At 47.2% G+C, this 12,880-nt stretch overlaps 1 protein-coding gene across 2 annotated transcripts in view; it reads right to left on the bottom strand.

Annotated features, from left to right (window-relative positions):
* Nucleotides 1-12,880, bottom strand: part of WAC (WW domain containing adaptor with coiled-coil) — a 107,900-nt gene that overhangs the window by 51,777 nt on the left and 43,243 nt on the right. For both annotated transcript variants that reach the window (XM_045004857.1, XM_045004858.1), the window contains exons 4-6: nt 2,874-2,980; nt 1,554-1,669; nt 1,349-1,461 (exon numbers count right to left, since the gene is read on the bottom strand). In XM_045004857.1, the coding sequence (XP_044860792.1) occupies nt 1,349-1,461; nt 1,554-1,669; nt 2,874-2,980 (336 nt within the window). The remainder of the gene's footprint in view (nt 1-1,348; nt 1,462-1,553; nt 1,670-2,873; nt 2,981-12,880) is intronic.

The raw sequence follows: 12,880 nt of genomic DNA, 5'->3' as shown, positions 1-12,880 counted from the left end.
GATTTTGGAAGACACTTCAGATTCTTAAACCTTGGGCTGAGTGCTGTAGCCATCTTTAGAAAACTCATATTGGTACCTTCTTTGAGTTTTGTCAGATCCGCAATGAAAATGTTCTTAAATTCAACAACGTATGCCAGATCGTCACCTGAGACTGCCATATCACGAAATATATGGCAAAATGCAGGTAAAACCATGGAGCAGGAGACATTCTCCAAAAGAGTTCTGTTACACATTTAATTATTGCTTTTTGTTTTGTTTTTAAACAAGCGTCATCAGCATGGAAGCATGCACTCTGGAATGGTGAGTCAAGCACGAAGGGGCATGCAAATATTTAGCATATCTGGCACATAAATACCTTGCAACGCCAGCTACAAAAGTGCCATAGGAACACCTGTTTTCACTTTCTGGTTACATTGTAAATAAGAAGTGGGCAGCATTATCGCCCGTAAAGGTAAACAAACTTGTTTGTCTTAGCAATTGGCTGAACAAGAAGTAGGACTGAGTGCACTTGTAGGCTCTAAAGTTTTACATTGTTTTGTTTCTGACAGCAGTTATTTAACAAAAAAAAAATCTATATTTGTAAGTTGCACTTTCACGGTAAAGAGATTGCACTACAGTACTTGTATGAGGTGAACTGAAAAATACTAATTATTTTCTTTTTTAGAATGCAAATATTTGTAATAAAAAACAATATAAAGTGAGCATTATACACCTTGTTTTTTATGTTGTAATTGAAATCAATAAGTTTGAAAATATAGAAAAACACCCAAAAATATATGTAATTTAAATTTAATCTATTCTTCTTGTAATGTGCATTTTCTTTATCTAGTGTGGCACCTGTTAAAACGGAAAATATTTTCTCCAAAATATTAGTATGCTGCTCACCTGCAATTTAAGAAGAAACAGTGATAATAGTCAGGCCCTTTTAAGCCTCTTGTACCTTAAGTACTGAAGAAAAAATACTGGGAGAAGACTATCACAGCAGCTACAGAAAAAGATTATGTCATCAAGCTGAAGGACAAATGCTACACATATAGTAAGTGATTGATAACAACAAAAAAGGAATACTAACACAGAACATTGATATAACTGAATGTTCTAGTTGGATGGGCTCAAAGCTACTCTGAGACAACATCGGTGGGCAAGGACATTTGGAGAAGTTGTCTGTAGTTGCAATAGATTTTAGGGAAAAAATGAGCTAGGCCACCTTCACTCACTGCCACAAAAAGCACATGCTTGAGAAGAGGGATTTCTTTTTTAGTTTGGCAAAGAAAAATACTGAGAGGAAGTATGCAACGCATACAAACCAAGAGCATTCAATTGTCAAAAAACAAAAACAAAAACATACTTCCACTGGCGAACCCACTGGCAGCTGTTGCCTGCATCACCTCTCTTCTGTAGTCCCTATCTTTTGGGAAACTGTTAACTGATATTTTGCTTGCTTCTTTTTGTCTCTGCTCTCTGCAAAAAATACAAATAAAGTAAGAACTCAAATCAAGTACAATGTTTTCTAGATTATATACTCTGATTAAAAAATAAAAGCATATCTATACCTTTCAAGCCACTCTTTTGGTTTTTCCCATTGTGAAACTTCTGTTCGGCAGTTATAGTAGTATTTTTTGCCAGAAGAGCTGATGTGCTCAGACCAGTCATCCGCAGACTCGTAGGACTTTGAAAATATGAACAACAATGTTGGAGAAATGACTACTTGACAGTTTTTAAATAAGTTATATAGATTCTACTATAGTCAAAGTTGCAAGATGTGCAGACTTTTTCCTTCACATCCACTTTGAAACACTACCACTGTACTTTAGGGACAATGTAATGTCCCTCCCCTATCACCTCCCACAACAGTACTGCTTTCCAGCTGCTTCAAACAATTCACAGGTTCTCCTATCATCTTACCAACCTGACTAAATTATAGCATAAATTGAGATCTGGTGCTACGTTCAATGGATCACTGTAACATCACTACTGTCTACATGAAAGTCTTCAGTATGCTAATGATTTTGGATCTTATATTTCTGCAGTTGAAGAACCTCCTCAGAATGTCCAGATGATGTAAATAAAAAAAATATTTAACCTTTTTGTTATATTTTAGAAAATAATATTTGGAGGATTCTCTCTGTTTTTCCCCATACTCCAGAACAATTTTTAACATCAACCAGCGTAATCACAGCAATTTTTGGTAACAGAGTGCTTGAAGCACAGCAAGTGGTGTGTGCTAGCCAGTAAGCAATAAGGCTCAAAAGCCTATTACTGCTTCCCATAAGGTTCCAAAAAAATAAAAAGCCTGGGGAGTTAGGTAAGTCTACTGCTGTGGAACCAAGATACCAGAGTAAGATTCTTGCCAATGATATATTTAGGGAAAGTACTTTTCTCAATTGCTATATGTCTTTTCAATTAAAACTGTCAAAGGCAAGACAGGCACATCTGGAAACCCTAATCACAATTAGTTATACTGAAACCATCTAACAGCGTATAACCTCTGCCAAATGTAATTTGTAATGCTGTTCCCTCCATTTTTAGTACACCTCTACCCCGATATAACGCTGTCCTCAGGAGCCAAAAAATCTTACTGCGTTATAGGTGAAACCATGTTATATCGAACTTGCTTTGATCCGCCGGAGTGCACAGCCCCTCCTTCCCCCCCCCCCCCCCGCCCGGGAGCGCTGCTCTACCACATTATATCCAAATTTGTGTTATATCAGGTCGTGTTATCGGGGTAGAGGTGTATACAATTGCCACGTAGGTTTACTAATTCAATAAATTATGCAGAACTTCACCCTCCATAATTTAATTGAAAATAGCAAAAATCGCGTATATAAAACCGCGCAAGGCATATTTGGACATTGATGACCATTAATACTTACTGCATCTGAAGTTTTGCTTGGATTATTGCTTGGGTTAGAAGAATGTGAATTTGAGCTATGAAGAGCACTGTGGTTATGTGAATTTTCTTGTGGAGAGTAACTGGTCCCTAAAACACACAAATATAGTTCACCATGAATGTTTCTATACAAATTAAACATATCTGTATTTCAGAGCATGGAAGTATGTCAATGTTTTAATTAAAAGTGCAGTGTATCTTCTTTTTATCCTCCCTCACATCCATATACTTAATACACTTCACTATGGATCTATATTAAGGACAAGTTTGAAATTGTTCATGGAATTTTCAATCAGTCCTTGATTTACATATAGCATATATGATGCAGCTATGTGAAAATATCTTCCACATTCTACCAATAATTTAACTATAAAATTTTAAAAATCTCTTTGTAAGATTCAATTCATGTATCTGAGTAGTTCAATCCAGGTTTCTCCAGAAGAGACTCAGCTATCAGGCCACTAGAATTTAGGGAGTTGAAAGCAGAAGAACTGAAACTCCAACTAAGAGAGACCACAAAAGCAAGAGTTATCAACGGATTAAATTTGGACTGAATAACGTTTTCCCATCCATTTTGATATAACAAGGTTATTTTAGATATTTGTCAAATATAAGGAAGAGGAAAGCTACAATTTAGTGGAGGGATATGTTTCAATAAAGAAAGTCAAATATGGTGGGAAATCTGAGTCATGCTGCCATACTCACAATACAAGTATACTTTGTAGTATTTAATAAGATTATAAAGTATTTGACTATAAAACTGGTGTTCAAGTCTAGAAGACATAATGAAGTTCTGCCCTAAAAGGACTAACAGCAGCATTGTGAGATTCCATGTTTAAATTTCATAAAGAATTTGCTTAGTTTACAAGTTAAAAAAAAAAAAAAGAGAGTTTTCCTAATTTCCATGCCTAAAAACCCAGCCTGAAATCTGAAAATAAAGTAATATTATTTCCTGATTGTACCTCCTGAGTAAATGATTATGGCTGTAAAAGGATAAGAGAGGGTAGAAAATGATTCAATTCTGGGACCCTAGTTAATAATTTTCTTATGATATACAAACCACAATAGACTCCAAATCAGACTGTTTTTTTCCTGCAGCACCAATGTGAGACAAAAGTAGTAGAAAAATCACCACAGATTATTTCTACAGTGCTTAAAAGTGTATTTGGATATTAAATGAATACATATGTGTAACAGATTTGTTCATTAAAAAGGCTCATTTTACATACAAGTGATAAGTCAGAGACTTTTTAGTTTTATAGACACTAAATTTTAGTTTCTTCACAGAATTGTAAAAGATAGTAAAATTATCTAATAAGCTATTTAATTCCATCCCCTTGTCAAAGCAGGAATGTTTCCTGATCTATAGTATTACAGTGACATCAAGTCTCTCCGTAATTATGTTCAAAACCACTTTTTCCTCAGAAGAATGATTTTAACCACCCCCCTCATTTTGCCAAAAAGGACAGTTGCCTGTTCCATAACTGGCGTTCTTCGAGATATGTTGCTCAGGTGTATTCCACAGTAGGTGTGCATGCTCACCACGTGCACTGGTGCCGGAAGCTTTTCCCTTAGCAGTATCCGTAGTGGGGGAGCACCGCTGCAACCCCTAGAGTGGCGCCTCTATATTGTGCTATAAAGGGAGCTGCGCACTCCCCCTCACCCTCAGTTCCTTCTTGCCAGACAACTCTGACATAGGGAAAGGAGGGCAGGATGTGGAATACACCTGAGCAACACATCTTGAAGAACGCCAGTTACGGAACAGGTAACTGTCATTTCGTTTTGGAGTGATTGCTCATGCGTATTCCACAGTAGGTGACTCCAAGCTATATCTGATGGAGGTGGGTAGGAGTTTAAGGGTTTCCAGGACGGAGTACCGCCCTACCAAACCCGGCGTCATCTCGTGTTTGGGAGACGATCGCCTAGTGCGAAGAAAAAGTGTGGACAGAGGACAACGTGGCAGGTCTACAAATGTCCTGAATGGAGACGTGAGTTACGTAGGCGGCCGAGGCCTGAGCTCTCATAGAATGTGCCTTCACGATAAGCAGCGGGGCAACCCCTGCCAGGTTGTAACACGTGTGTATGCACGAGGTGATCCAGCGGGAAATTCGCTAGGTAGAAACCGGTTGCCCCCTCATGCATTTGGACGATGCAATGAAAAGTTGCGGGGATTTCCAGGATGGCCTGGTTCGGTCTAGGTAAAAGGCCAGCGCCCTACGCACATCTAGCATGTGTAGGCGCAGTTCCTCATCAGAGGAATGGGGCTTGGGACAGAGTATCGGAAGGAAAATGTCCTGATCCATATGAAAAGCCGAGACCACTTTCGGCAGAAAAGCCGGGTGTTGGTGAAGCTGGACCTTATCCCTGCGGAAGACCATTTACGGGGGTTCTGAGATTACAACCCTAAGCTCTGAGACATGGTGGGCTGAGGTGATCGCCACCACGAATGCTACCTTCCATGATAAGTGGGACCAGGAACACATGGCCAAGGGCTCAAAAGGGGGACCCATGAGATGGGAGAGCACTAGGTTCAGGTCTCCTAACAGGACTGGGGGCCTGGCATAAGGAAACGCCCAATCCAGTCCTTTCAAAAACCGGGATGTCATGTGATGGGAAAGAACCGAGTGACCATGCACGGGAGGGTGGAAAGCCAAAATGGCTGCTAAGTGTACCCTGATCGAGGCGGGAAATAGCCCCTGGGTTCTAAGGGATAGGAGGTAATCTAGAATGAGCTGGAGTGATGCGGATGATGGGGAAGTACCCCTTTCTCTCGCCAACCTAGAGAATCTAGACCATTTGGCCAGATAGGTCCATAGTGTGGATGGCTTTCTGCTTTCCAGCAGAACTTGCCTGACACTCTCCGAACACCTCCCTTCCTCCTCGCCTAACCATGGTGCAGTCATGCTGTCAGATGAAGTGCGGCCAGATTGGGATGGAGGAGGCATGGCCCCTCCTGGGAGAGGAGATCCTGGTTCAGAAGGAGGGTGTGCTCCGTGTCCCCAGGGACCTCCAGGGACGGAGGAGTGGTGGAGGGGGAGTGAAGCAAACTGCAACATGTATCCCTTGGAAATGGTGCTCAGGACCCACTGGTCCAACATTATACGGGACCATTGCACTCGGAAGCCAGATAAACAGTTGCAGAACACAAGCTTTATTAACTGAGGGGCTTCCCTGGCAATGGGCCCGGTGACCTCCCACAAAGAGTCAAAAGCACCTCTTCCCCTGCCTCTTGCCCTTAGAGGGGCCAGGTCACGGGGCCGAGTGGGACTGGCGCTGGGACCTGCATCTCTGCTCCCTCAGCCTCTTAGGTAGGGGCTCATATCTGCCTCTAGCTGGAGGGGTCGAGGATTGTGACCTGGGTTTGTCCTTCGCTGGCGGGACATATAGGCCCAGAGTCTGCACAGTGGTGCGAGAGTCTTTCATCCTACACAGACGGATGTCTGTTTGATCCGCAAACAGGGCCTTCCCGTCGAAGGGCAGGTCCTGCATGAGGGACTGGGACTCCGCGGACAGCCCCGACAGCGAGAGCCACGACGCCCTGCACATGGAAATAGCCGAGGCCATCAAACGGGCCACTGTATCCGCCGCGTCCGAAGATGCTTGAAGAGCTGCTTTCGCCGTCACTGCTCCTTTGTTGACCAAGGCTCTGAACTCTCTTGTCCCTTTCCTGTAGAAGGGATTCAAACTTTGGCAGGGACCCCCACAAATTAAAATCATACCAGCTCAGTAGGGCTTGGTGATTTGCCACCCTGAGCTGGAAGCTCGCCGATGAATAAACCTTCCTGCCGAAGGTATCCAGTCTCCTAGCGTCTTTATCCTTGGGGGTGGGCATGGGTTGACCATGCCTCTCCCGGTGGTTTACAGACTCCACCACCAGAGAGTTGGGTGCCGGGTGAGAGTACAAATATTCATGCCCCTTTGCTAGCATAAAATACTTTCTCTCCGTATTTTTAGAAACAGGTGTCAAGGAGGCTGGGGTTCGCCAAAGCAAAGTCGATATGTTGGCCACCCTCTGGTGGAGAGGTAAGGCCACACGGTCCGGTGCCGAAGAGGACAACATGTTGAACAAGGTGTCCGATGGCTCCTCCATCTCCTCAGTCTGAAGCTGGAGATTCAACGCCACCCACTTAAGAAGCTCTTGGTGAGCCTTGAAATCTTCTTGTAGGGCAGGTGGCAGTGCGGCTATGGATTCCCCTAGTGCCAGTGAAGGGACCGGTTCTGACCCCAGGGCGTCGGGTGGTAACAAGTCTGAGCACGGGTGCGGTGCCGCTGGTTCGGTACCGGTTGACTTTTCCTGGTGCCAAGGTGAGGAGTGTACCTGCGATGCCCTGACCACTGAACAGGGTCTCGCCAGTGCAGGTAAGTGGGGTCACGGTGCCCACTGATACCACTGCCCTGGCCAAGGCGTCCCTTGCCACTGACCCGCTTGATCGTGGGGGGGCGGGGGGGGCGCGGCCTGGGGATGGGCGGCTGGGTGCTGAAGCCAAAGTAGCTGAGGAACACACGGTGCCATACGAGTATCGGGAGCGTCCATGGCTGTGTCGGTGCCGACCTGGAGATTTAGACCTAGATGACGAAGACGTGTACCCGCCGGAGGTGCTGCTTCTAGATTCCCCCCCGGCGACCACGGCTACGACGCCCGGGTGCCGATGACAGTCGAGGGGCGTTCCAAGCATGACGTCTGTCGGATCGAACACTCGAATCTGAGCGTCGATGACAACGGCGTCAAGACCTGCTCCTATAGCTTCGGTGGGAAGAGAAGCGTTGACGCCTCTTGTCTCAGTGCCTGCGACCTCTGTGGGTAATGGAGGACCCTCGTAACTCCCTCTCAGGCGAATCGGCCAACGGAGTGGAAGTCTGGTGCGGGCTCCAGGATGGCCCCTCGGAACAGGTAGGTATCTCATCCTCGGAGCGGGGGCTATGCCAAACCAGGGAGGGTTGATGAGCTCCCAGTGGTGGCTTCCCTTGGGATCAGGGACCCGTCTCAGGCGGCACACCTGGCACTGGGAGGGTGAGGATGTCACGTGCTACCTGTGCTGCCTCCGGCGTCGACAGATTCTCACCGCAGAGAGGCACGTGCAGATGGGGCCAGACTACTCCGCTCAGCACAAGTTGGAGGTCTGGCTACCGAGGGGAGATCGTGGGCTGCCCAACTCGGGTCTGGCCTCACCCCTGTCCTTCTCTCAGCGCCGCTGATTCTTCCCTTGCTTCTTGGCAGGGGAGCGGTGCTGACTAGTGGATGGAGCTTCGCTCCGCCCCGATGACACAGTGCCCGGTGCTGAGTCGGGTCGGCGTGCTCGTGCTGGGGCCAATGCCAACTCCATTAACAGGGCCCGGAGTCGGATCTTTCTTTCACGCTTCATTCGAGGTTTGAATGATCTACAGCTTTTACAACACTCACTTACATGAGTCTCGCCCAGACAGCGAAGGCACTGAGAGTGTGGGACGCTCCTGGGCATAGAACTAAGGCTAGAAGCGATACAGCAGAGCTGGAGCACGAAGTTCCGACTACCTTCACTGGCGGCAAGAAGGAACTGAGGGTGGGGGGAGTGTGCAGCTCCCCTTATAGCACGATATAGAGGTGCCACTATAGGGGTTGCAGCGGTGCTCCCCCACTATGAGTACTGCTAAAGGAAAAACTTCCAGCACCGGTGCACGTGGCGAGCACTCACACCTACTATGAAATACACATGAGCAATCACTCAAAGAAGAACTATGTATGTCTGAAGTTTTACACATATGGTCTTCTGCCAAGGTAGACTAGTAAGTTTGAGGCAAATCAAAGAAGGCTTTTTGGAGATAAGAAATCAAGAAGCATACTTCCTGAAAAAAATAATCTTTCTAACTTAGTTTCACTGTTTCTCTAAGAGAACATCTACACTGCAGCTGAGGGTGTGATTTGCAGCTCATGTAGACACTGCCATATCCTAAACAGTATTTTTAGCGAGCTGGTTAAATTAAGGATAGCAACCCACAGCTACAGTGTACACATACCCTAAGACAGAGGTGGGCAAACTACAGCCCGCAAGACCCTCCTGCCTGGCCCCTGAGCTCCTGACCCAGGAGGCTAGCCCCCGTCCCCTCCCCTACTATTCCCCCTCCCCCGCAGCCTCAGTTCGCTGCAGGGCCGCCCAGAGGATTCCGGGGGCCCGGGGTCTTTGGCGGCGGGGGGGCCCTTCCGTTCCTGGACCCGCCGCCGAAGTGCCCCGAAGACCCGCGGCGGGGGCCCCCCGCCGCCGAATTACCGCCGAAGCGGGACCCGCCGCCGAAGCGCAGCCCGGTCTTTGGCGGTAATTCGGTGGAGGGGGGCCCCGCCGCGGGTCTTCGGGGCACTTCGGCGGCGGGTCCAGGAACGGAAGGGGCCCCCCCCCGCCACCGAATTACCAGCGAAGACCGGGCTGCGCTTCGGTGGCGGGTCCCGCTCCGTCTTCAGCGGTAATTCGCCAGCGGGGGGTCCGTCCGCCCCGGAGCGGAAGGACCCCCCGCCGGCGAAGACCGGGAGCGGCAGAAGCTCCTGCACCCAGCCGCATAAGAGTTTGCCGGGCACCCCGGAGCGAGTGAGGGACCCCGCTCCAGGGGCCCTGAAAAACTCTAGTGGGGGCCCCCGTGGGGCTCGGGGCCTGGGGCAAATTGCCCCTCTTGCCCCCCCCCCTCTGGGCGGCCCTGGTTCGCTGCACTGCTGGTGCAATGCTCTGGGCAGCGGGGCTGCAAGCTTCTGGGGCAGCGCAGCTGCAGAGCTGCAGCCTGACCCCGGGCTCTGTGCTGTGCAGTAGCATGGCTGGCTCCAGACGGGCGGGACAGCTGCCTGTCCTGGTTCTCTGGACAGCTCAGCTATAGTGCTGCCAGCCACCGGTGCTCTAGGCAGCGCAGTAAGGGGGCAGGGGTGGGTTGGATAGAGAGCAGGGGAGTTTGGAGTGGTGGTCGGGGTGAGGATGTGGACAGGGGTCCGGGCAGTCAGAGGGCAGGGAACAGGAGGGTTGAATGGGGGCAGGGTCCAGGGGGCAGTCAGAAAGGAGGGGGGGGATCGGATGGGGCAGCAGGGGTGGGCAGTCAGGCACAGGGGTTCTGGGAGCAGTCAGAGAGAAGGGGTGGTTGGATGGGGCAGGGGCCTGGGGGGGGCAGAAAGGTGTTGGATAGGGCAGCGGGGGGTAGTCAGGGGCGGAGGGTCTGGGAGCGGTCAGGGGACAGGGAGGTGTGGATGGCGCAGGGGGCGAGAAGCAGGGTGGGGTGTCAGATGGGGGGAGGGGGAGGGGAGGCCATCCCTGGCTGTTTGGGGAGGCACAACCTCCACTAACCGGCCCTCCACACAATTTCGGAAACCCAATGTGGCCCTCAGGCCAAAACGTTTGCCCACCCCTGCCCTAAGAGCTTGGTCTGGAAGATTCAAATTCAGTTTCCTTCACTTAGTCTTGAGGTAGAGTAGGGCCTTTACACTGTTTCCATGAAGCTGATGGATAGATTTCAGAAATGTATGCAAGCTTGATCATGTCTGCATGTGACCCTATGGAATCATCACTGGTTCAGAGCCTAGCAAAGCATCCAAGTTCTGTACAGACTGAGAATGATTTTCAGATTGGCCCTGACTACCATGTCACAGGCTCTTTAACATGTACACTTAGACTTCTGGCTTCCTTAAGTCTTATTTGAACTGCCAAGCCATTCAACTCCAGAAACCCAATGTGCAACAATTTCACTACAGATTTTTCACCTTTAATTCATGATACCGTTGTGTTAATTGATTCATTATCTACTGTGTTACCACAACAAATACATGAGCCTTTTCAAAACACTGGAACATTTTAAACAGGCTGTAGTTACAATGTACTGTTGCAGTCTTCTTACAGTAAAATGTATCTATTTTTAAGGCAGCGGGACAAGGTGGCTGGTATTGTATTAAGATATTTTGGGTGACATGTAACACATTTTATGTAGTATAAACCTGATTTCTCAACTTTCTAATATTGGTTTTTTAAATTGCAACATTTTTCATGGTTCTCCCTGCAATTAGAGCCTACCTTCCAACAAAACTTGAATTTTGGAATGCTTTAAAAAAAAAAAAAAAGTTTTGTCATAAATGTCAGTTAGCAAATTTTAAAAGTTTTTTTTCTTAAATGCCAGTCCTTTAAAGTGAAACTGAGTTAATTCCTTCTTGTGCAGTGTACCACACGAAAAGGTAGTGAATGCTGGTGATCTTTGCAGCCACATTTTGAATTGGGCAAGACTACATTTGTCGATGCCAGAGATGAGAATGTTACAGTAGTCAAGATGCAGGATGGTGAGGGCTTGAACAAAAATTTTAGCTGTGTGGAAGGCATGGAGAGAGTAGGGGAACAGAGTCACACCCTATTGTGTCTGTTCTCTTTTTGAATAAATCAAAGAGATCACATGCTGAGCGCAGGGGAGAAAGAAAGGAGAGAAAGTTTAAGGAAGGAGCCAAATGTGATGAAAAGGCAGTTAGGATTGCAGGTACAGGATTCGGTTAGACTGGAGAAGTAAAGCTAGGAAAATGACAGAACAGGAGGAGGAGAGAACAAGTCTCTAGTGTAGGAATTCAACATAGCCATGGGATTTCTGCTAGAGAACAGGAGAAGAGGAAACAGATGTTGGGTGAGCCAGGGATGGGAGTTGGTAGAGCAGATTTTGCAATGGAAGAGAGGGACAAAGAAGGCAAGCATGGAAAAGAGTGTAGAATAGAGATGACCAGGTCAAAGGAAGAAAAGATGAGAGCAGAAGAGAAATCATGAACATTGATGGACTAGGAGTCATGGAAGCACTAAGTGGCAAGGTCAGAGGGACAGTGTAAGCAGGCGATGTTGAAAGAGATCAGGTGGTGGTCCGAGAGAGATCACATATCAAAGGGGAGTTGAGGAGGAGAGTAGTGCTTGGTGAAGACCAAGTTCAATTAATGGTCATTTTGGAGTGTTGAACCAGAACTGCAGGTCAAAAGCAATAAAAGGGTGAGGAGACAGGCAGCTACGGGGTTGGATGGATCAACACCACAATTGTTAAAGTACTAGGGATAAGTGCTGACCAACAGTGAGAGGAAATGAGAGCCAGAAGTTGAAATCAGAGAGGAAGGCAGACAGGGAGAAGCTGGGCAAAGGGTAGATGAGGGGGAGAATAGTTTGATGCAGTGCAGTTCAAATGACAAGAGTTGGAAAGGGGAGTGAGAACGTGTCGGAAGCAGCAGGTATGGCATAAGAGAAGCGCGGCACCCCTGTTATGGTCCCCATTAGGGTCTCTACTTCATAGTAGGAGTGGAAATGGGCTGACTTCAGGAAATGGCTCCCATCCTGCAAGTGATACTCTGGGGGACAGTAGGCACCTGAAAAGGAACTAGGAGAAGTCCTTCGAGTTAATGTCCAGGTTACCAGGGAAGAAGAGAATTGGGCAAAAAATACAGAAGAGCAGAGGGAAAAACTGACCAGGTAGCTAGGCAGCTCTGCAAGGGAGAAAGAAACCAGGCATCCAGTCAGCAAGAGCAGAGGGGATGACCAGGCAAATGAGAAGCAAATGTAGAAGAACAGACCAGACTGAGGGGAAAATTAAATGAACAAAAAAGAGACAAAGTTAAAAAAATACTTATCACATTACAGACCATTAACTATATCTTCCTACTACCCTATTTCCCTGTAAGCAATTGCGGTAGTTGTCACAGGGGTACCTGACTGATCATGCATTCAGTGAGGAGTAGTCTAAGACACTGAATTTTGAAAAACCTACACTAAAGAAAGCAGATAACTCACCACACACAGAGAACACATGATGTTAGAAGGTGACAGTCACTTTTCATGAGCTGCAGTAATATGAAGTCAGTATGTATCTAGTTTTCCACCAAGACTTTAACCACTAACTCCACCGGGGATACAAGCTGCAACCATCTACACACATAACACTACTTTTTTTCTACCCTGTTTTCTCATAGTTGCAGCCCAGGACATTAACCCTGGTCACTTAGTGGCCAACGTCCAAGTTTGACCATCAATTATA

This window comes from Mauremys mutica, chromosome 2 (assembly GCF_020497125.1).
Source record: "Mauremys mutica isolate MM-2020 ecotype Southern chromosome 2, ASM2049712v1, whole genome shotgun sequence".
NCBI lineage: Eukaryota > Metazoa > Chordata > Testudines > Geoemydidae > Mauremys > Mauremys mutica.
The sequence above is the reverse complement of the archived record's forward strand: the minus strand, read 5'-3'. Positions and strand labels throughout refer to the sequence as shown.